The following is a 25,288-nucleotide window of genomic DNA, read 5'->3' as shown; positions in this document are numbered from 1 at the left end:
CTGTGCCTGAATCTATTTACAAAGTTAATTAGCTATAGGTCTGCAGCTGAATAACTTAAACCAAAGAGGTGCTTTCTACAAACATTAAAAGGTACATAAATAATCCTGTTCTGGGTACTTCTTTGCGGTTTTGGAAACAGCAATAATTAACTTGCTTTTTGACAGTTACGGATTAATTTCAGTTCAGAGCTCTACTCTGCTTTCGAACTAGATGGTAGAAAACAGAATCTGAAAAGGGTAACAGGGCTGCAAAGCAAGTGAATCTATCAGAGTTTCATCCAGAAAATGGGAAAAGTTACTCAACCTTAACAATAGTTTTACAGCTTGAAACTATTATAGATTCACATGACAATCCCAGCTCCCCACTGAAAAGGAATTTTGTGAATTTGTAGGAAACTATCCTTATTCATTTAGAAATACATTATGTTCCTTGCATTAGGTTATTACAGAAAACAACATTTGAATATTGTCAGAACTGGTGTAGACCAACGTTATCATGAGTCCTTCAAACAGCCTTTGGTCAACACATTAAAAATATGTTCTTCTCTGTGCACCTATAAGCCTAACAACTAGGCAGTGTTATATTGCACAATTGAGAATAAATCCAAACTGCCCAACTAATATTTTGGCAAACAACTTGGTTCTAAAGTGCTTACATGCAATACAGTGGATGTTCATGTTGTTGACACTGCCACAGAGACTGTGGAGCACACTGCAAGTCCCCACAGAAGGTGGCAAGGGGCCTATTGAACATATGCAGGGTGAGAGTAGCTGTCTTGTAAAGTGGGGAGTATTACCTTATTAACGAGCATGGTGATGCAATGCTGCAAATCTGGGTGTACAGCAAGTGTAGTTAGCTTTCACAAGGGAGAGCCAACAATGTTAGATGGAAGTATTTGATAGTGTTCAGGGACAATGTTTGAGTGAGGCCTGGAAGCAAGCCTAGACTCTATAGAGAATAAGAAAGAGAAACTGAAAGAGGACCATGCTATGCACTGACAACATCTGCTTCAAGAAGCAAAGTCTGCTGAACAGAACACTGATAAGTGCCTTTATTTTGTACAAAGATGTAAGGAGAGATTATATGGATGCAGAGGAGGTGGAAGAAAAAGCTGCGGTAAAGGAACTGATGGAGAAAGACAGCCAAAGAGAGCTCTCTTGGTGGTGCCAGGCATATGCGAAAGGGCCTAAGTTGTCTTGGGGAAAGGTCACTAACGCAGACATAATGTACATGAGGTTATAAAAAAAGGAAGTATATTCTTTTTGTCAAGTTCAAGCAACTTCCTGTGCCAGAAAGCCATGATTTTGGCTTAAAATTGAGAAGGAAAGGGTGGAAAGGAGAGTTAGGTGCTGTGAATATTCAAACAGTGCAAGAACCCAAATAAATATGGGATCCCACTGGGGGTGTTATACAGTAAAGAGGGCAAAAAACAGACATTGGAAATCCCAACATAATCATATGTGGGGCATTTCAGGAGCACCAGAAAATCAGGAAGAAATGCTCAGAGAGGCAGAAGGTGAATCAGGTAAGTATAGTGCAAGTAATGTGAATAGAGGGCACGATGTGTCAAAGGTTGCGTAACGGTCAAGAAGAAAAATGGAGTGTTAGAAATTGGGTCTTTGGTTGGCAGTCAGATTACCTCCTGTCCAAGCAAGGACCCTCACTCTAGTCAGGGTAAAAGAGATTCACCCTCAGCTAAACTCTGCTTACCCCCTTGGTAGCTTGGCACGAGCAGTAGGCTTAACTTCAGAGTGCTAGGTGTATAGTATTTGTACCAACACACACAGTAACTTAATGAAAACAGTACAAAATGACACAACACAGGTTTAGAAAAATAGAAAATATTTATCTAAAAAAAATGAGACCAAAGCGACAAAAATCCAAAATACACAAGTCAAGTTATCACTAAAAATTCAAAAAGAGTCTTCATGTAATTTTAAACACAACGCTAACACTGCTAGCTTGAAAATGTACCTTGGGTGCGTCAAAAATAACCCTGCACTGGTGAGTGTACGTCAAGAAGGGCTTGCGATTTCACTCACAAGTGAGACCTTACGTTATTTCTCCTTTAGTCGGGTCGGCGTGCGTTGTTTCTTTTCTCCGCAGGAGAGCGATGTGTCGATCCAGTCAGTACTCTCGGGTCCGGGCAGGCCTTGCGTTGTTTTTACACGCCCAGAGGTGTTTGCGTCAGAAATTCAGCCGCACTATGGTCCGAAAACCACGCAGCGCGGGTTGTGATCTCACCAGCCTCCGTCAGCGTTGCTGCGTGTCGTTTCTCCAGCCGCGAGCATCGATCTTCCGGTCGCGTTGCAGGCGAGCATTGATTTACAGCCGCGCATCCAGCGGCGCATCGATTTTTTTCAGCTGAAGATCGGAGTTGCGTCAATCTTTTCCCCGCACGGCGGTATGTGTGTGGATTTCTCACTCTTGGGCTGCCAGCTTCTCTTCTCAGGGTCCCAGGAACTGGATGGGCACCACTTGGCAGAGTAGGAGTCTCTCCAGAGGCTCCAGGTGCTGGCAGAGATAAGTCCTTGTTGTCGCAGAGACTTTAAACAACAGGAGGCAAGCTCTATATCAAGCCCTTGGAGATCTTCACAAGAAGGAAGGCAACACAAAGTACAGTCTTTGTCCTCTAGCACAGGCAGAAGCAGCAACTGCAGGATAGCTCCACAAAGCACAGTCACAGGCAGGGCAGCTCTTCTTCCTCAGCTCTTCTCCAGGCAGAGGTTTCCAGAAATGTTCTAAAGTCTGTGGTTTTAGGTGCCCTTCTTATACCCATTGTGCCCTTTGAAGTAGGCTTACTTCAAAGAAAAGTCTCTCTTGTTTGTGAAATCATGCCTTGCCCAGGCCAGGCCCCAGACACACACCAGGGGGCTGGAGACTGCATTGTGTGAGGTCAGGGACAGCCCTTTCAGGTGTGAGTGACCACTCCCCCCTGCCTCCTAGCACAGATGGCTCATCAGGATATGCAGGCTAAACCCCAGCTCCCTTTGTGTCACTGTCTAGTGAGAGGTGCAACCAGCCCAACTGTCAAACTGACCCAGACAGGAAATCCACAAACAGGCAGAGTCACAGAAATTTGTTTAAGCAAGAAAATGCTCACTTTCTAAAAGTGGCATTTTCAAACACACAATCTTAAAATCAACTTTACTAAAAGATGTATTTTTAAAATTGTGAGCTCAAAGACCCTAAACTCCACATATCTATCCGCTCCCAAAGGGAATCTATACTTTAATCAGATTTAAAGGTAGCCCCCATGTTAACCTTTGAGAGGGACAGGCTTGCAACAGTGAAAAACGAATTTAGCAATATTTCACTGTCAGGACGTATAAAACATATTACTATATGTCCTACCTTAACCATACACTGCACCTTGCCCTTGGAGCTACCTAGGGCCTACCTTAGAGGTGCCTTACACGTAAGGAAAGGGGAGGTTTAGGCCTGGCAAGTGGGTATACTTGCCAAGTCGAATTTACAGTTAAAAACTGCACACACAAACTCTGCAGTGGCAGGTCTGAGACATGATTACAGAGCTACTTATGCGGGTGGCACAATCAGTGCTGCAGGCCCACTAGTAGCATTTGGTTTACAGGCCCTGGGCACCTCTAGTGCAATTTACTAGGGACTTACTAGTAAATCAAATATACCAATCATTGATAAACCAATTAACCATACAATTTACACAGAGAGCATATGCACTTTCGCACTAGTTAGCAGTGGTAAAGTGCTCAGAGTTCAAAAGCCAACAGCAACAGGTCAGACAAAATAGGAGGCAGGAGGCAAAAAGATTGGGCATGGCCCTGCATAAGCAAAAAAGTCCAACGTGGAGAAACATCAGTTATGATCTACCATAATAAGAAAGCTGATGATATGGATGAGACCAGTCTCAAGTGCAATTTCCAGAACTCTGGGGTGACTAGGTTGTGCCTAGAAAGGTGAAGTATGGATCTGTTGAAGACTGCTGATAAAGACAGGTTTTGAAGACGAGAACGACAGATATAGGTGGTAGGATGGGTTAGGTCAGCAATAGGTTTTTTGTGCAGTGGAATAATCATTGTCAGTGTGGAGCAGTAGGGGTGTGGAGAAAAATGAAGCAATTGGTTGAAAACATGGGTCCTGCGGGCTTGCACAAGTTGTTGAGAATAAAGGAACTGCAACTGAGGGGCACAGTGCTAATTAATTCCTCCTTATGATAATTCTGCACCTGAATGTTTTGCCACTGAGGTTACCAATCGCTGCAATCAAAACACCAGCAGGAATGGGATATATATTTGTACAAATGTGAGAGAAGGCAGCACAAATACATTTCAGTCTGTAAAAAAATGTCTTAGAATGCATGAACCAACTGAGTTATTGTTTTTTTGTTTAAAGTCCCACTTTGCTCTTTGATCTGCAAACGTAAAATTACATTTTTTTTTTTTACTTGACTATTTTTAAAAAACATCTCCTTTGACCTTTCACAAATTTTGCTATTACCATAATCAAAGACAGGTGTTTGGATAAGCTACACGTTGATACGTTCTGATTCTTGCAGATGTACATGTTCTCAGTACCTTACACTAAAGAACAAAAATGGAACTTTAAATCAGACAAATAAAATGGTAATAGACAGTGTAGAAAAAAAAGAAGTTAAGGAACTCTGGTTCCAGTTGTTTGGGCTTGATAAGTAGAGGAAATATTTTTTAGGAGTGTTCGAGCTCGAGTCATACCTTTCTAGGTCGTTTTTAATTTCTGTGATCCATCAATACAGCGAAATGACAAGCAGTCAAAGTAAATTACTTAAAAAATAAAAATAATTTTGCAAGTAGTCAATTTAAAAAAAGGCCACTGCAGTTTGCAATGTAACACCATTTTTATACATAACAATACCTATTTTCCTAGGTTCATTCAGGAGCATATTTTTCACATAGAAAGCACCACATATTGAGATCAAAGGCACGCTGTTTCCAGGAGCTGATACTAGGGTCTCCTATGGATTTGGAAGAATTGGGCTGTAATGGATTTTAATAAGTTGGGGGCTGCAATACGATTTTAGGGCACAAGAAAAAAAAGCTACCCGCTTGTGACTCCCGTTCTCCAGTATTGGCATCTTTAACAGATTTGCATACGTGAATCATTTGCTGTCTTCAGACTGGGAACCCTTAGTTAGAACATTAATATAGAAGTGTGGGCCCTACACTCAATAACATTGACATTTCTCATAGACTTTAGTAACCCATTATGTATGAACCAAACTGCTGCCAGTCATAGACCAACCGCCTTATGTGCTGACCTGCCAGAATCTTCCAACTTTCAGATTTTTCTAGCTTGTACAAGAACATAATATAATGAGAAATGGAAGCCTCATCACAAGGGGAGGAGGGTGGGTTGCATGTGAATCTTTGAAAGATGATAATGCTGGAGATCCAGAGTTACAGGTATGTAACTTTTTTGCATCTCTAGCTTTGGATCTTTCATAGATTCACAAGCTTGAATTAATATTATCAGAGCAGTACACAACGTGAAATCAGTCGATGGTGGGCATGAGGCTTGCCTTATATAAAATGGTTCCCGAGCACAGCCCTTCTAACTGCCATTTCTTTGTTAACATCCACATCAATGTAGTAATGCTTGGCGAAAGCATGTGTAGTTCTACAGGTGTCGGCCCTGCAAATGTCTTTCAGCGAAAGTCCTACAAAAAGAGCTGTAGCGGTTTCCATCACTCTAGTGCAATAAGCTCTTCCAAATCTTGTCAGAGACTTATTCATGAGCCAATAGGATTTTGTGATGCGTGCAACAACCCATCATGCTAGTATTTTTCATAACTGGATCTCCTTTATTTATTGCTCTAAAGACTACAGTTTGTCTGCCGCAAGGACTTTGTGGCCTATTAATAAAATGTTTAAACTCTTACAATATCTAGGGAGTTAATGATCTTTTCTCTTCAGTCTTTGGAACTGGAAAGAAAGCAGGAAGCACTATTTTGTGTCTCAAATGAAATGTTGAAGGTACCTTTGGATTGATTATTAACATTAACTATTTGTTTGTAAAATGTACAAATGGCTATTGACAAGATAGTGCTTATGACTCACTCTTCCAGCAAAGGTGACAGCTAGCAGGAAAGCCATCATCCAAGATACGCTGGATAACTGCCTTTCAAGAGCCAATCAGCCAATCTTGGAGATGGGAGAGGGATCGGGGCGGAGAGGGGGGGGCTAGAGTCTAAAAAGTCCTTTCATAATCCCCTTCATATGTTGGGAGAATAAAGATAACTCATTGGGTTTCATCAAAAAGTCTTAATATTGCAACTAGATGTACTTTGACTGCAGCAAATCGACAAGCTTTGCTTGGACAGTCTGAATACAGATGGCAAAAATTAAAAGGTAACAATTTGAAGTGGATTTAGTATTTGTTTCATAGCCCACATAACAAAGCATTTCCACTTGGCATAATATATTTGACTGTAGAAGGGGATATTGCGGCTTTCAAGACTTCTTTGCAACTCACTGGGATCAGCAGGTGACCAATTCTAGGTCCTGATTCGGATTATGATGTAAAATCTTACTGTGGTTTCTCAATAGCAGGTTTCTGTCCGATCTGAACTGGATTGGTATTTGCACCGCCATGTTCCACAGTTATTGGAACCAATGTTGCTGAGGCCATGTTGGGGCTATCAGATGGCCTTGCAGAGTTAGTTTCATTTGTAACTTGTGAATGACTACTGGGATGAACAGTACTGACGGAGAGGAATGGATACATTTTCACATCCAATTCATTGGAAAGGCATTTCCACTGGATCCGTGGAATGGCCACCAGGTGACAAAGTTGGGAAAATTGCTGTTTTTCTTTGAACACGTACCACAGTAGAAAATCCCATCTGAGAAAGATGAGACAAAGCTGGTTATCGTCTAACTGCCACTTGTGAAAATCCAAGTAATGCCTGCTTAGGCGATCTGCAACATCGCTGTGCCTTCCTAGGGCATGCCTCGCTGAAATGTCTCTATTGTAATGAATGGCCCATTTCCAAAGCTTCTGAGCTTCTTTGCAAAATGTGAGGGATCAGATTCCTCCCTGCTTCAAAATAAAAAACATTGTAGTGAGGTCTGGCCGAACTCTGACATGAGAATAGTACTGCTCGTAGTTCTAGGACATTTATGAATAGATTGCACTCTTCTGTTGTCTCTATATTGTCCTTTTCCATGTCCTGGAGATGCACCCTCGTACTGTGAGAGATGTATCTGTTGTCAACGATATTTGAGCTTTTGTTTAATTTAATGGTTGTCCCTTAAAAATAATGTTGCTTATCAACTACCATCGGAATGTTTTTTTCACCAGAAGTTACCTGGACAACATCACCCCTATCTCCTTGAATCTGTTGTCATTGTGAATGTAACAGTTTTTTAATTATCATTATCTGTAAAATATAATAAGGGATCAGTAGAATGCAGGAGAACATAGTTTCAAGAATTGCTTTTAGTGTCCTCACTTTTGCGATGTTCTTCGTTTGTAAAGACATTGATTGTCACCTCAACTTTTTGCCTCTCTTCTGAGAATACAACATACCTAGGTGTGTGGAAATCTTGGACCTAAAAAAAAAATGATAGTCTTGCTTTTGGTGTTAGCTGAGACTTTTTGAGGGTGATAGCTTGGCCCAAATTGAAGAATGGAGACCTCATGAGATTGACAGCCCAATACAAAGTAATTGCTTGTATGAGCCAATCATCTAGGTATGGGTGTGCCATACCCCCTTTTTGTCTTATGAAGGTTACAACTGGAGCTATGCGTTTCAGGAAAACTATTTCAGACCAAAAGGCAAGACTTTGAATTGTTAATGGCGGCCTGCCACAATGAACAAAAGAATCTCCTATGTTTGACATATGTAGGGATGCTGAAATAAACTCTCTTCAGATTTACAGATGCTATGAAATCCTCTTCCTTAAAAAAAACGGTCAAAATCATTTTCAGGGTAACCAAACAAAAACTGTGTTTTCACGTATTTGTTGGGATTCTTTAAATCCAGGATTTGTCACTAGTCCCCTGATCTTTTCAAAATGAGAAACAAATCTGGAGTAAAATCCCTGCGTTGTTTTCCAGGGTCACCTCTTCTATTGCTTCCTTTTGCAAGGGTTTTGAAATGTCCACAAGCAACTGAGGGAGGCATTTGTGTTTTTCTTTTTCTGGTGGAACAGCTAGTGGTTTCTCTACAAACTCCAGGGTATGACCATGATGAACTACCTCCAATACCCATCTCTCTGATGTTATATGCTGCCGGTTTTCCTTGAATGGTGTTATTCTGCCTCCTACTGGCAACTAGATAGAAAGCAGATTGTCACTCAGAAGTATGGTTTGTACCCATTTAGAATCATATTTAAACAACTGATTCTCTCTCCTTTTTGTCCTCGGTTATTGGTGCCATTGTTTTGCAGCTATTATCTTTGCTGTTTTTATTGTTGCCAATCTGATCCCTATTGTCTATATGAGCGCAAAAGGGTCCTTGATTATAGGATCTACTTTCTTTTCTCCTATAATTTCTAAACTGTCTGGTTTGCAAAACACCAGAAGATCTAGCAGTTTCGGTATCATTGTTTATTGACTGAAGAGTTTCATCCACTCCACACGCCCCTAAGAAGTTGGTACTGGCAAAAGTAATGTCCATTACTCTGGACTGTTCTTCGGGCTTAAAGGTTGTGCTTTTCACCTATCCGTACCATCTCATAACGGCAGTGTTGCCTATCTGACCAAAAGCACAGGTGGATGCGTCCATAGTTGTATCAAATTGAGAAGCTGAAGCTTGTTCTCTGACTTAAAATTACTACTTTAGCTTTGGCTTCTTCCAGCAACTTGTCTAATAATCGAGTTATAGCACTGGATAGTTGACGATCAAAATGAGCTATAATAGCAATGGCAATGGCAACTTTAACTTCATCAGCAGCATCGACTCGTTTACCCATAGACTATTTAAAAAAAAAAAAAAAAAAAAAAAAAAAAAAATGAGGACTTCTAGGTCTTCGATATTATGTTCATCATCATCAACCTTTGGGTCTGAGGACATATCTAGTAGCAATGTTTTAAGTGATAACAGAGGCAGTGGAAACATAAAGGCATGAGATGAAAGTTCAAAAGGAGGAACAGATAATGACCCTGTGCATGGAGCCTTTTTGTGTGTTATATATATACTATCGAGAACACAAGCTTTTTCAGCATCATCAACAGTGTAAGACTATGCAACAGTGCTTGCATTGTCGGCGTGTTAAGTCGTTATCGCCAACTGTTGGCATCTCCTTGTTGGTCGACAATACTGTCTATGGTCTTGCCGACAAGTGTGTCGTGGATGATTCCTGTTCTGTCAACAATGATGTTTAAGTCGACGTCTCCTTTGTCACCTCCTTAGGATTTGCCGGCATCGCCGAAGAGGCTGAATATTTAATAGACAACAGACCTGAAGTGTCTGTTTGTTTTTCAAGGAATGCCATTCTGGCACACTGTGAAGAACCTTCTTTAATTTCCTAATGAGTGTCCTCACCCAAATCTGCTTTCGTCTTTGACTTTTGTGTTTTTTCGTGTATCCAAATCTTTAGAGAAGGTATCAGATAGCAGCTGACCTGACGTCTGACCCTTAGAAGCATGGTCGGAGGGTCTTAGAGCCTGCTTGGAAGTCTTGTTGACAGACTTCTTTTTATGAGCCACAGTAACCTCACCTTGGCCTGACGGTGTGGCTTTTTCTACCCTCGCCTCAAGTTTGGCTAAAGCCAATCTTCTTTCACAATCTTTAAGAGCCTTTGAAAAGAAAGTGAAACATAGCTCACATCGCTTTGCATTGTGGCTGGGGTGAAGGTAATAAAAACACTCTGAATGTGGATCGCCCATAAAGATTTTCTTCTTTCCACAAGCTTTGAAGCGTGACTTCTTCTGTCTTTACTTTCTCATGATATGATATTTTTAAAATAGAAAAAGACTGCAGAAACATCTTCGAGTAGGGAGCTTCTCCCAAGGGTTCCTCACAGTAAAGTGCAGTGAAAACAACTGGAAGCTTCTGACTGTGAAGCGCCTCAGGGTGCTGGTCTCTAATTGGCTGCAGTTTGGTTCATACAAAATGAGGTGAATGGGTTACTAAAGTCTATAAGAAATAGCAAAGTTATTGAATGTAGGACCAACCCTGCTTCAAAAGCATGCTTACTGAGGGTTCACAGTCTGACAACGGGGAATAACTCAGGCATGTGTATCTATGAAAGATCCAATGCTGGAGAAGGTACTTATTTCTGTAAGGTTAGGGGGCACTGTCTACCATACAGAAACAAGGGGAAAGTGTCACTCCATAATCCAGAAGGGGCAAAATGACTTAGTTTACAGAAGGTTAGGTTGGGGTGCTCTGTAAGCTTTAAGTACTCACTTGATTGCCCACCCTTTCCACTTCACGAGGTATTCTATGCGGCCCTGTAGAGAAAAAAAAGAGAAGGTGGTCATGCTCAGATCTTCCACTGGTGCATAGCCCCTCAAGCTGTGCACTGCTTACAAAGCTGCACCACCACAGTTGTGCTCATCACACCGATAGTCAGCCCCAAGCAGTATACTGCAAACAGTGAATCCCTTCAAGGGGAACCACTTCAGTCCCTTCACTACTCTGCATGTGCACAAAACCTAAAGCACCCTCTGCCCCAAAAACTACATAATAAGGTATCCATGAGGATACTCCCTACACCTCAGAGAGGCATACTTATGTGTACGTACAACTCTCAGACTAGTCACTGCACACAGAGCTCCCTTCAGGCAGTACTGCCATACCTCAGTTTCACATCCATGCACTACACAGACAATCTGCTGGATGATCTTCCCTTTGCAGAGGATCTTCTAAAGGATGTGCACCTCATACAGACTGATCTTGTGAGGTAAAATAGAGCACTTGCACAGCACCCTTTCCAGACTATCCAATGTACGCAGAGTCCTCATCAAGCATACACAGCACACCCCGGCTGAGCTTTGCATGCAGATGTCCCTCTCTTGGAGGCTGTGCACAAGAGCTCACATCTCCCCAACTGTGTGCTGCAGACAGAGGCCGCTGGAAGCCTTTACACTAGGCATAGAGTACTTCATGCACAATACATATAGTTAAGACCCGCCAGTCACAGCATGCCTGAGTACTGCTCACAGACTTCCTTCCGCCCCCACAGTACCCACAGAACCGTCCAGGTTGCGCACTGCATGCATACATCTCTTCAAACTACACTGCTCACACAGAGCCTCCCGAAGGCCTTTCACTTTGTACTGAGTGCCTCCAAAGTTGGGTACTATAAACTGACTGCCCAACAGACCATGTATTGCACGTAGAAGGCATTCTCTCCAGACCTTGCACTGTATGTCATCCCTTAAATCACTGAGCCCTAAGCCATCCCATGATGTTAGAAAATCATAGTTGCCTATGCAGTGTTTTTTTGTTTCAAAATCATTTTCAGACATTTGATCATACAAACATCAACAAAGCAGTAAAATTATTTCTGAAGAAAACATCTTAGATTTCTTCACATTTTAAAGAAAACTTACAAACACAATCAAAATGTCAAGAGATGGCACAGATTTAAAAAGCTCAAAGAGCCAGATTTCAGGACATTAGACCTTAAACAAATATCAGGCACAGACATACTGTCAGAAGGACGATAATATTTTACAATGAAATGACAAATGAGTAATGTTAAGTTTTATGGAAACATCACACATATGTTATCCTTCCTCATTTTTCTCATAAGTAGACTTGTCTGATTACCAAATGGGACATGCGCATTTCCAAGATAGGAAAAACAAGATTAAATCATTAAATAATTTGAGAGTATACTCGATTTAATTAAAAACAAAAATGAAAAAAAAAAAAATGAAAAACAGCCATCATCTTGTAGGGAAAACTAATATTGTGCTCAGCTTTATGCAAAACTCAATTTACTTAATTTATTTAGGGCACATAGTCCAGACCCGTATAGGCCAACTAGAATAAATTTAACATTCTAAAATTAGAGGAGGAGCACCAAAGGAGGAATTACATTTATGGAGCCCATTTAATACTGAAAGAAGATTACTTTGTTCCCTTGCCTTTTGAAATGTCAACACACCTTATTTATATGAAATACAGGTTTATTTTAGTTACAGTATTGCGTCTAAGCTTCTATTTTATGCTGAAACCCAATTGCAGTACATTCTAAGAGGGCCAACCATCAGAGGAAAATAAATGTACATTAGCTATGGCCGCTAGTAAGCTAAAAAAATAAAGTTCAAACAGGGCCAACTCTAGTACATAGCTCACATGAGGCATGCTTGGGTGTCGAAAGTCTTCCTTCAACATCTAATTTTACTTTATTCCACATTCCAGAATGGAGCAAATTGAGTTAAGTGAAAATGTAATTTACAACATATCACTTGAAACTAACAAAATCACTGAAATTCACCAGTTGTAGTTATCTTGAGTAACTAACTTGAACCCTTAAGGGACTATAACTCACGCACTCGCCATGCACAGTGATGTTATCAATGATGTCATAGAACATGTCATGTGTGAGTGATGCAATATGTGTTCATGGCGAGGGTGCGAATTAAAGTTACTTTAGAGCACAAGTTATAATTACTTGAGATAACTATAACTGGCGAATTTCAGTGTTGTTTCTTTGTCTTTTAACCTGTTCTGTGCCTTGGACGAGATTATCTCGTCCAGGGCTACAGTTCCCCTGTGCCTTGGACGAGATCATCTCGTCCATGGCACAGGGGAACTTGGGGGAGCGCTAGCGCGCCCCCCGTGAACCCCCCTCCCCCCCCCAAGCCTGGGATGGAAGGGGAAGACCTTCCCCTTCCACCCCCGACCCCCCCGTGACGTCACCGCACGAGCGCGCGCTGATTAGTCACAGGGGCCTCCCCCATCGCGCTGGAAGCAGAGCCACTAGACCCACTAGACACCAGGGAGTTTTTTCTTTGCGTGAATTTCACGCAAGGGGAGCGACCCCTTAGGCAAGGGTTGCTCCCTGGGGGGGGGGGTGGGGGGGGGCCATTTATTTTAGGCTATTTCTGCCCCCAGGGGGGGCAGAAACCTCTAGGCGCCAGGGGAATTTTTTTTTTTTTTTTTTTTTGGTTTTTTTTTTTTAGAGATGGGGAGCGACCCATCAGGCAAGGGTCGCTCCCCTGGGGGGCAAATTGTATTTAGGCCATTTCTGCCCCCCTTGGGGGCAGATTGGCCGATTTTAGGTCAATCTGCCCCCTTGGGGGCAGAAACCACTAGGCACCTGGGATTTGTTTTTTGGCGCCAATGTCACGCAGGGGGAGCGACCCCGTAGGCAAGGGTCGCTCCGGGGGGGGGATGGGGGGGCAAATTTATTTTAGGCCATTTCTGCCCCCCCTGGGGGCAGATCTGCCTATTATTAGGCCGATCTGCCCCGGGGGGGGGGGGGGGTTGGGGCAGAAACCTCTAGGCGCCAGGGGAATTTTTTTTTGTGTTTTTTTTTTTTTGTTTGTTTTTTTAGAGATGGGGAGCGACCCATCAGGCAAGGGTCGCTCCCCTGGAGGGCAAATTGTATTTGGCCATTTCTGCCCCCCTGGGGGCAGATTGGCCGATTTTAGGTCAATCTGCCCCCAAGGGGGCAGAAACCACTAGGCACCGGGGATTTGTTTTTTGGCACCAATGTCACGCAGGGGGAGCGACCCCGTAGGCAAGGGTCGTTCCCGGGCAGGGGGGGTTTGGGGGGGGGGGGGGTCACATTTATTTTAGGGCATTTCTGCCCCCCCCCTCCCTCCCAGGGCCGGCTGAGCTAGAGGCCAAACTCCACAGGTAGGCACTTTGCAAAAAACACCTCTGTTTTCTGTGAAAAAATATGTTGTGTCCACGTTGTGTTTTGGGCCATTTCCTTTCATGGGCGCTAGGCCTACCCACAGAAGTGAGGTACCATTTTTATCGAGAGACTTAGGGGAACGCTTGGTGGAAGGAAATTTGTGGCTCCTCTCAGATTCCAGAACTTTCTGCCATAGAAATGTGAGGAACATGTGTTTTTTTAGCCAAATTTTGAGGTTTGCAAAGGATTCTGGGTAACAGAACCTGGTCGGAGCCCCACAAGTCACCCCATCTTGGATTCCCCTAGGTCTCTAGTTTTCAAAAATGCACAGGGTTGGTAGGTTTCCCTAGGTGCCGGCTGAGCTACAGGCCAAAATCCACAGGTAGGCACTGTTTTCTTTCAAAAAGTTGGATGTGTCCACGTTGCGCTTTGGGGCGTTTCCTGTCGCGGGCGCTAGGCCTACCCACACAAGTGAGGTATCATTTTTATCGGGAGACTTGGGGGAACGCTGGGTGGAAGGAAATTTGTGGCTCCTCTCAGATTCCAGAACTTTCTGCCACAGAAATGTGAGGAACATGTGTTTTTTTAGCCAAATTTTGAGGTTTGCAAAGGATTCTGGGTAACAGAACCTGGTCCGAGCCCCGCAAGTCACCCCTCCTTGGATTCCCCTAGGTCTCTAGTTTTCAGAAATGCACAGGTTTGGTAGGTTTCCTTAGGTGCCGGCTGAGCTAGAGGCCAAAATACACAGCTAGGCACTCTGCAAAAAACACCTCTGTTTTCTTCCAAAAATTTGGATGTGTCCACGTTGCGCTTTGGGGCGTTTCCTGTCGCGGGCGCTAGGCCTACCCACACAAGTGAGGTATCATTTTTATCGGGAGACTTGGGGGAACGCTGGGTGGAAGGAAATTTGTGGCTCCTCTCAGATTCCAGAACTTTCTGCCACAGAAATGTGAGGAACATGTGTTTTTTTAGCCAAATTTTGAGGTTTGCAAAGGATTCTGGGTAACAGAACCTGGTCCGAGCCCCGCAAGTCACCCCTCCTTGGATTCCCCTAGGTCTCTAGTTTTCAGAAATGCACAGGTTTGGTAGGTTTCCCTAGGTGCCGGCTGAGCTAGAGGCCAAAATCTACAGGTAGGCACTTCGCAAAAAACACCTCCTGTTTTCTTCCAAAAATGTGGATGTGTCCACGTTGCGCTTTGGGGCGTTTCCTGTCGCGGGCGCTAGGCCTACCCACACAAGTGAGGTATCATTTTTATCGGGAGACTTGGGGGAACATAGATTAGCAAAACAAGTGTTATTGCCCCTTGTCTTTCTCTACATTTTTTCCTTCCAAATATAGGAGAGTGTGTAAAAAAGACATCTATTTGAGAAATGCCCTGTAATTCACATGCTAGTATGGTCACCCCGGAATTCTGAGATGTGCAAATAACCACTGCTCCTCAACACCTTATCTTGTGCCCTTTTTGGAAATACAAAGGTTTTCTTGATAGCAATTTTTTACTCTTTATATTTCAGCAAATGAATTACTTTATACCCGGTATAGAATGAAAACGCACTGCAGGGTGCAGCTCATTTATTGGCTCTGGGTTCCTTGGGTTCTTGATGAACCTACAAGCCCTATATATCCCCGCAACCAGAGGAGTCCAGCAGACGTAATGGTATATTGCTTTCGATAATCTGATATTGCAGGGAAAAGTTACAGAGTAAAACGTAGAGAAACATTTATGTTTTTTTCACCTCAATTTCAATATTTTTCTTTTTCAGTTGTTATTTTCTGTAGGAAACCCTTGTAGGATCTACACAAATGACCCCTTGCTGAATTCAGAATTTTGTCTACTTTTCAGAAATGTTTAGGTGTCTGGGATCCAGCATTGGTTTCATGCCCATTTCTGTCACTGACTGGAAGGAGGCTGAAAGCACAAAAAATTGCAAAAATGGGGTATGTCCCAGTAAAATGCCAAAATTGTGTTGAAAAATTGGGTTTTCTGATTCAAGTCTGCCTGTTCCTGAAAGCTGGGAAGCTGCTGAGTTTAGCACCTCAAACCCTTTGTTGATGCCATTTTCAGGGGAAAAACCACAAGCCTTCTTCTGCAGCCACTTTTTCCAATGTTTTTGAAAAAAACGAAATTTTCCCTGCATTTTGGCCAATTTCTTGGCCTCCTTCAGGGGAACCCACAAAGTCTGGGTACCTCTAGAATCCCTAGGATGTTGGAAAAAAAGGACGCAAATTTGGCTTGGTTAGCTTATGTGGACAAAAAGTTATGAGGGCCTAAGCGCGAACTGCCCCAAATAGGCAAAAAAAGGCCTGGCACAGGAGGGGGAAAAGGCCTGGCAGCAAAGGGGTTAAATGATATCATGCTGCATTTTTTACTGCTTCCACTGGGTGGGAGCAAACTTTTGTTTTCTGCCTGAAAGCATGTGACTAGGGTATTCCGACACTCTCCTAGGCAGAACGGTATGTTTAAAGTAAAATTTTCACCCAATTATAATGTCATTTTAACCATTTTATTTTTTTTTGATAGATAGACAGACAGATAAACTCACACACATCCATTTACTGGGAAAGAGGTCCCTGCGTCATTGCAGCTGTATCCGACCACAGGGCCTATTGCGCCATCGCTCCTTAATAATAATTTATGGCCCCGCAGGTTTCGGCTCCATGGGCTGGTGGATTTCTCTGCGTGGAGGGGGTGGTATTGGTGGGATGTCTCCTTCCCCCCCACCCCAGGGAGGGGGTTTATTAAAATTTAAAACAAAAAAAAAACAAAAAAATAACAAAAGGCAGGAGACCGGGGCCAGGAGGGGTGGGGGGGGGGGGGGGGAGGAGAGATACAGGGGTAGGCTATCTATAAAGTGGTAGCCAATCAAATCTCATCTTGAGATATCGGATCCACAGATTCTGCATGTGGTGAAATATATATTTTTGTTTTAAACTGTAAATTCTCTGAAACTATGAAATTACAGCAAATCAAAAAAAGTACCTGTTCTGGGCCACGATTGTGATTTCTGCCAAATGTGGTGTACTTCATTTCAGCAGAGTGGGCTGTAGATGGGTAAATGTTTCCCATGGAAAAATGAAAGGGGAAAAACACTCTTTTGGGACTTCCCCCTTTTTTTGGGCCCCTAACTTTCTAGGGAAGACCTGAGGTGGAAGAATATTTTTGGGAATGTTTTGTGAAGATTCAGTGAATTTTTCAGAGCACCAAATTTATAATCAAATCAAAATATGTTTTGTCCATGGAAACATGGTCCCAACTATATATACACACACATTCACGCTGCATACAGCAACGGCTGGGTGCCAAGGAAAGCATGCAGAATCTGGCTGCAGCCAGGCCTCTTGCCCAAGCCCATGCCACGTACAGCCAAAGGTGGTGCACGGTGGGGAGATGGGTAGCTGTGTGGGGTTGGGTGCAGCGACACTGTATATGGTCGAAGGCTGTGCACAGCAGGGGTAGCAGCCTGCGCGGGATTGGCCGTATGTGGCAGTGGGTTGGCATAGTTACGTATGGTAATAATATATCAGTATACATTTAAGAAAAATGCTAGACATTGACTGAAAAAAAAAAAAAATAACAAAGGTTAAAGTGACCTTATAGTTAGGTGAAGATGCTAGTACATTTTTAACTACAAACAAAATCTGAAATTCCCCAGTTATAGATATTTCAAGTCAAAATAGCTCACACCCTCATCATGCACTGCTTATGACCTCACATATTACATCACTCATAACATGTTCTATGATTTCACCGATGACGTGAAATGACATCATTGATAGCAACACTGCATGGGAAGGTGTGTGTTATAGTTACTTTAGGGCACAGGTTATAGTTCCTTGACATAAGTATAACTGGTGAGTTTCAGTGATTTAAAACAGTATGTTTAAACTAACATTTTCACCCAATTATAATGTCATTTTAACCTTTTTTTGTTGATAGATAGACAGACAGACAGATAAACTCACACACATCCATTTTGTTCACAAAACTTGCCTAACCACTTTATCAAATACTTGCTGGAAGCAGACAAGTGCCACTTCAATCAATCTCCATGCAATTGGCCAAAGAGTAAAACAGTGACCCACAATACTATGCAAAACCGAGATAGCCATCCTTTTGAAATGTGATTATACTGTTTGCTTCTATCCAATCATTCAGCACCCCCTAAACTATGTTTTCAAAAACCCTGAATAGCGAGTTCGAAAGTGAGATGATCCAGTAGCTCCTTGGTTCATCTCTGGCCCGCTTCTTATGCAGAGGCTTTCTAATGTCACCTCCTCCAAGTATCAGGCATTTCCCCATGTATGACAATATTTTTAAATTATAGCTGCATGGGGTGGGTTATCAGGCCCTGAAGAGGAGTTCTTAATTAAGGAGATATCATTTTATTAATGTTTTGAGAGTTTGTTAGAGTTAACAATTTCCTATCTATTGAACATTCCCCTAATTGTTCATTTTGTTGTTCGAAATTATCTGGATTACATAATCAAATAGATAACTAGATCCATGTTTGTGCTGATATTACAAAATCTAAACATGCTGTGTGTCCCAAAACAAGTATTGTCTTATATCTGAAATAATCTGTAATCTCCAGTTTTACAGTTTTGATGGCCGCAAGCAAATTTTAACTAGATTCTTGCTGTACTCCCCCTTCAAGTAAGACATTATTTTCAATTTAATTTAGAGCAACTACTTCTAAACTATTAGTCCTGAATTTCCTCTTCATTCTATGACAACAGAAACTCTATAAATACCAAAGCAAAATAACTCTTATTCGGTTTCCACAGATTATCATTTTCACAGTGTTCTCTTGTTTATATAATATTAAAAATGTAATGCACTTTATAAATATTAAAGGCGCAATACATTTTAAAGGGGTGTGACATTCCTATAGCTCAATGCCCAGGACATATTGTTTGGAGTCAAGGACAACAGGTTTTCATTTTTATTCTGTCCTTAGGACAAGTAGGACCAGGCCCCTGCAGCACAAATCCCTTGGCTGCCCCTTTACAGTACCACATTGTGGATCAGGGAAGGGTACTGTTTGCAGTTAAGTTTATATTTGCTTCCATATGTTAATGCTATTCAAGCTTGCATTTATGGTTCATTAATATAAAGCCTTTAGGATTAGGATGAGCTCTCTAGAGAAATATTGTGAGCTCGAACTGCACTACTGAGTGGTTCCATTATAAAAAAGTGCACAGACTTTTGCAAAGTTAAACAATATGAAGCTACATATAATGCTCCCAGAATGCTCATTGATCAGATGCAAATATTTGAAGAAGCTTGAAAGCAAATGTGATTCTTTGCTTTCCAAATAAAATGTTCTAAAAAAACTAGGAAAACAAGTTTTGCTAAATTATTGTGAAATTATAGGTACCATTTTCTTGAAGCATCATTTACTAAAATGTGTTGATGCATGGAAGAATATTCATAATGGAAACTTAGCGCAATCATTTTAACATGATTATCCAAAACATGAAATAAACAAGCATTAGCAAAGCCAATAGGTCCGATATTGGTGGTCAGCCTTTTCCCGCACCATTATCACGAACACTGGCATAAAGAAAAAATATTTTTTGGTCTTAATAACCTCATATTGCTCAGCAGTCCATGGCACTGAACCAAACAACTTTGTGTGCAGTTATGTTCCTTGTGAAGAGCAGAATGCTGTTACACTGAAGCCAGCTGATACATACATAGATAGAATTTTTCAATAAAAACAAAAGATTTTGCTTAACCTCCGAACTAATTAGGGGTCCAAGTCTTTAAAAAAAAAAAAAAAAAAAAATATCACAAAAGTGCACTCATGGCCTATGTTCTTGCATTAGTGCAGATTTATGGCTTTCAAGAATTCATAAGAATTTACAGAAGTAGGCCAGGAAATTGTGCTGCTACAAAATATTTGTGAATTGCATTTTAGCACGAGCACATATGCATATTTGCTCATGCGAATACCTGTTGAGAGTTTACGGGTTCACTTTCTTCCAACCACTTTTTTTCCCAACCCTGGAAGAAGTTTTACTTCTGCCTTTGTCAGGAGTAAATTGCCAACCTTTCTCAGTATGGGAAAAGTTCAGAAGTGCAGATGAAAACCCCTAAAACACGCAAGTTAATAGGTCTGCACAGGTTCAAAAAGGCATTCCATCCCTGGAACTATTGATCGCCACTACTTCCAGTCCTAGTTTGTGGAAAGGTGGCAAAAGAAGGAAATTGCTAGTATACAAACCGTACCATGGTATAAGCCCTGCCATAATTAGAGAGGCTATTATCAGAGCTCTTATATAATGAAATTGCTGCCATAATTTGTCACCACACTAACTGGCACCAAAGGTACAAGTGGATTTTTTTTTTACAGGACAAGTAGATTTATGACACAAGCCTGTCCCATAGACAAGTAGATATTTTGTTAAATTCCAAACTCCTAATTTCATCAAGTCGGAAAATGTCTTTCAGCTAAGCATTATTAATAAGTACATTTTGCTGAGCAGATTGAATTTGGTCAATAAATTGATATCAACACAGTCAGAGGCTAGGCATATTCCATGTATGAGCCTCACTAAAATTATAAAACTAAACATCAAATAAACAATGTAAAACTACTAGATATGTTGGGAGATGGTGACCATTTATGGTTTCCAAAACTTTAAAATTTGATATCAAAGGACCATGATTATTCAAGAAAAAAATATTTAAAATCGATAGCACGTTCGTTAATGATCCCTTTGAAGGATCTTATGTGTCACATGGCTAACCTGTGAGTGGCTGTTAAGGCAGATAAAATTATTCTGTTATATTTATGCATTCTGACTAAAGCTTCCTCTTGTAAGAATAAATAGCATCTTTGAAGACTGCTGTGTCAATGAGATTAGTTTTAATGCTTCTGTAAGGAAAAAAAGAACAGGTTAGATCAATTTTGAGGTTCGGATTTCCCCTTATTATTACCAACTCTTTAGGGATACTACAATATTCGCTAGATCAGGCAAAAAAAAAAAATTGCAGACTTTAACAAGCACTAACATTGCTAGACGATAATTTACTTGAACTGGTAAAAAGGCTGCATGATTTAAGAGACAAAGTTAATGTATTTTACAACTTCTACCTTTGTAAACTATATTAGCTGGAACTATTTCTATAGCTTTCTGTGACAGTTCATTAGAGGCCTCCAAAAATCACGATTCCTATGACTTTTGAGAACAGGGTAAATTTGGTTATCAACTGCCCATTGTGCAATGAAATTACAATTGGTTTTATTTCAGTAGGGTTGTTAACAGTGGATTTCGGAAAATCTACATAGAATTTATTGCTGATTAAGTGCAAATCTTTTTCCAGGTTTTTCCTCAACTTCTAAATCCAAAATATTTTAAGGGCTAAGAAATCTGGTCCATATTCCTTTTTTCATTTTCTCTGACTTCCAGCTGATATCCTCAAGAACATGTTGCGGAGTGGCACTTGAAGTTTTCTTTTTAACTACAATTAGGCTAACCACTGCAATATTGAGGCCTGTCTCTGCCTCAGATCAAGGTCCTGTTAGACCCTTGAGCCAAAAAAGAGTGCGCTTTCAGATGGCTTTCTGCCTGCCACCCACGCTTTAACCTCATGCACTAAGAATTAAAAACCAAGCATTAACCTCTTTGGTAAAAGGGATACTGATTTAGTTCCATATTGCTCAAATAAACCAGAACATTTGGGATCAATTCCAACTTCTCTGCATTACCAAACTGTGTGATCCTAGGCAAATATTTTACTTTGCAAAGCCTTTTTTTCTTATCACACATGAAGGAATCTTCAAATATGTAAATTCAGGATGCGCACTGTAAAAAAACCTGGTGTTTGATTTAATGGATTATAACATTTCTCCACTCATTAAAAATCCAGGCCACATGCATAGTGCACACCAATTTACTTGTCTCTTTGTGCACTAATTGTATAGACGTCAGGGAGAGGGGTTAGGACTGTTTTCAAGTTCATGTAAAAAAAAAAAACGTCATTTAATAAATGCCTCTTAGTGCAGTTATATAATCTGATGAACTAAAGTAAAACACGTATGAATGTTAAACAAATACACTCTCAGAACTTTAAAGATACTTTATCATATTTCATAATATGTTTGTTACATGACTTACATGCCAAACACTTTTAGGGGTCGGCATATGCACAGGCTCTTGGAGCCAAGGCAGAATTTGTTAGGTCACTCACCTCTACTTTTAAAACTGGTTAAGGCGTCACAACATAAATCACAAAACTTAAAATTATGTTTGCTAAAAGACCGAGATTGGCTTACTGGCTGAAAGTGTCACATATAACATGGGTTCTTCAAGCAGATATGCCTGCACAACCCATCCACCAAGGCCCTGCACTATTCTCTCCTTCCTTGTTTCCTTCCTCTGGTCCTGCACGGTTCTCACTCCCATATCATGCACCGTTTATTCCCCCCCCGTACCGTATCTGTCACTGAACCTCCTAACGCCCTTTACTGCTGTGCGCTCTAACTCTGCACTGGCCCTCCAACAACGCAGGCACTGTATTCTCGCCAATACAGAACAGCCCACCACCCCAAAATAACCGTCTCTGCAAGCTCTAGACGCCTTCAAACTCCACCCAGGGATTGGCATATTCTCTCCCCGGTTCCGAGGGACGGGGGTTCACCTTGCGCACGCGCCGTTTGATGATGGACTCAGCGGCGAACACCCGCTCCCCAACCGCAGACAGCTCCATCTCAGCAGGAAGGCTACCAATATCACAGCGCATGCGCACCACTGACAGTGCCTACCCCCGCTCAAACCGGGAACACCGAACTCTTTAACCGCGCGTGCGCCTCGCTGACAGCCTGGATGCGCATGCGCTCTAACAAACATTCGTCACAGCATCATCACGGTTGAGCTCGTCTGTCAGCCTGCCCCCACGCTTTTACGATTCTATCACTACGCAAGCGCAATGCTTAGAGTCAGCTCGCGAGCGTTCCCTTCGCCGTCCGCTGTTCTTAAAATTGCGCAGGGACAGTCTGTCGGCTACGTGCATGCCTCTTTAAGACGAGGTCGTCAACCGGAACCCTGTGGGAGTTGTCGTGAACCACGCTACCTTTGCATCAGCACAGACAGATGTTGCACTAAACAGCACAGAGGGATGGGGAGATTCTATGTCAGTTCCGGAGGTTTCGGATTATGCTTTCTCTTTACTGACAAAACAGCAGCCAATAAAATACAACAAAACTTTAGACTACAACTCCCATGAGCATTAAGCTTACCAATCATGGCTCTACACTGCCGACATAAATAGCCTGAATGCTACAGTCCATCCCCTTTCTTTGCTGCAGCAGCAGCCAGATAAGTGATGCGCTTATATTACGATTGTTTTGTGTTGGCAAGTTAAGCATTTGTCTGTATTTCATTTGTGCGCGAGTGCACGTGTTTATACTTTACGCTGTTGCGTTTATATCATTTTTGTATCGGGGATCTACGATCCCTTGTTTATTTTTATTTCTTGCCGGCGTGGAGCGGGAGCAGGCCACAAGTGAGAGTCTCACAAGAAGAGGACTTAGGGCCAGATGTACAAAACCTTTTGCACGTCGCAAACAGCGATTTTTGCTGTTTGCGACATGCAAAAAGCACATCGCGATGCCCAAACCCCGTTTAGCGATTCGGTAACCTGGTTACTGAATTGCAAAACAGGACTGCGAGTCTCAATTAGGAAGGGGTGTTCCCTTACTAATTGCGAGTCGCAGCGTGATGTTGTATTGTTTTGTGACCACGAACGCGGTCGCAAAACAATCGCACTTAGTACCCATTTCAAATGGGTGCTAACCCATTCGAAAAAGGGAAGGGGTCCCCATGGGACTTCTTCCCATTTGTGAATGGCATTAAAAACATTTTTCCAGAGCAGGAAGTGGTCCTATGGACCACTGCCTACTCTGAAAAAATTAAACAAAAACGTTTAATTTTTCGTTTTTGTAATGCATCTTGTTTTCCTTTAAGGAAAACGGGCTGCATTACAAAAAAGCAGTCACAGTGAATGCCGCCACTCGCAAGGGGGTCGCAAATTGCGACGCACCTCATTAATATTAATGAAGTGGGCCTTTGCGACCCCCTTGCGAGTCGCAGATGGTGTCAGGGACACCATCCTACATTCTGAATTGCGACTCTCAAATTGCGAGTCGCTCTGACTCTCAATTTGCGGGTCGCAATTCAGAATTTACCTACATCTGGCCCTTAGTCCTCTTTCTGTTTTGGGTGCCCCACGCGCATGTTGAGCCAGATCGGAGTTTTTCTTCCGATCTGCTGAACGCACGTGTTTCGGACGGGACACAGCTCATTATTGAAAAGTTTATCGGCCTCATTCCCCCGACTGGGCTGCAAAAAATACGAATTGGGCTTTGCCCTGGGGGAGTGTTTCTTTCTTTCTTTAAATGTAATCTTATTTTCAAGAATGTATGTTTAAAAAAAGCAGGTGGCTCCCCCCAATGTACTTATTGATGGCTAAGCAGCTTATAGCTGTTTCTCTCTCATTACTTCACCTGCTTCAGGGTTCCCCCGCTAACTCCTCCATCCCTCCCAACATTTAATATGGCGTACTACGCCAATGAGACAGAGCAGTGTCAAGAACTGCAGGAAGTGCCTATTGAGCACCAAATGGAGGAACGACTTGTGGTGGCACCTGGTCATCATGTGCAAGGGTCCGTGAATTGGGCTCTTATTCAGGCCCTGAAGCCTTTTACACAACCTTTTGCCAATTTTGGCAGAAGATAGTTTTTGGGCGAGGGCAGTCAACAGCCTCACTTGCAAACTGGAGAATCGAGGGAGATGTCTGGCCTTTCTCTATAATGCTCTGGGAGTTCATCCTCGGCTGAAATTTTGGCACAGATGGCAACTTCGGTGCTGCGTGATCATGAATGTGGGGGTTTTCCCGCTCAAGAAGCATCTAGCATTTTTCCAAAGTCCTCTTTTTCTCAAGCAAGTTTGCATGAACCATCGTCGTCTAAGTCGAGAGTCTGATGACTCACAGAGAGATTCGGTTCCATGTAAAAAGCAACGTAAATCACGTCATGTCATGCCGGAAGCAACAACCCCGGCTGGTAAGAATCTTTTATTCACTCCTGAGGATATAACACATCCATGTTCCACCGAGTGGGTTCCCACAGCTGAGGTAGCTCATTACGTGCAGGATAGACTGCGTAAAAGCTTTTAGAAGGAAGTGCGCAATACTCTCGGCTCTGAATGTCCACGGCCTTCCTTATGCGGCAAAGTAGCAGAGACTCCAGAGTTGGATCCCAGCATGGTGACCTTTTTGCACAAATTCGCTAAAGACCCCAAGAAAGGTCTAGATTGCGCTTGGTGTGGTTGCCAAGATAAGTTATTGGACTTGTCAGGCCCATTGACAAAAATCGTGGATCTTGCTATTCATTCTAAAGAAACCAGTACCCCTTTGGACCCAGAAGTCGTGCTGGAATGGGAACAGTAACCTGTCTGTCTTTTGGACAATGCCAACTGCACCATGTCGACAGAATGGAGTCA

At 42.2% G+C, this 25,288-nt stretch overlaps 1 protein-coding gene across 1 annotated transcript in view; it reads right to left on the bottom strand.

Annotated features, from left to right (window-relative positions):
- Positions 1-22,576, bottom strand: part of CBX6 (chromobox 6) — a 105,515-nt gene extending 82,939 nt beyond the window's left edge. The window contains exons 1-2 of the mRNA XM_069231302.1: positions 22,428-22,576; positions 10,371-10,414 (exon numbers count right to left, since the gene is read on the bottom strand). Of these exons, the coding sequence (XP_069087403.1) occupies positions 10,371-10,414; positions 22,428-22,529 (146 nt within the window). The 5' untranslated portion in view covers positions 22,530-22,576. The remainder of the gene's footprint in view (positions 1-10,370; positions 10,415-22,427) is intronic.
- Between the last annotated feature and the right edge of the window lie 2,712 nt (positions 22,577-25,288).

The sequence above is a fragment of the Pleurodeles waltl genome, chromosome 4_2 (genome assembly GCF_031143425.1).
Source record: "Pleurodeles waltl isolate 20211129_DDA chromosome 4_2, aPleWal1.hap1.20221129, whole genome shotgun sequence".
NCBI lineage: Eukaryota > Metazoa > Chordata > Amphibia > Caudata > Salamandridae > Pleurodeles > Pleurodeles waltl.
This window is presented reverse-complemented; position numbering and strand designations above follow the sequence as displayed.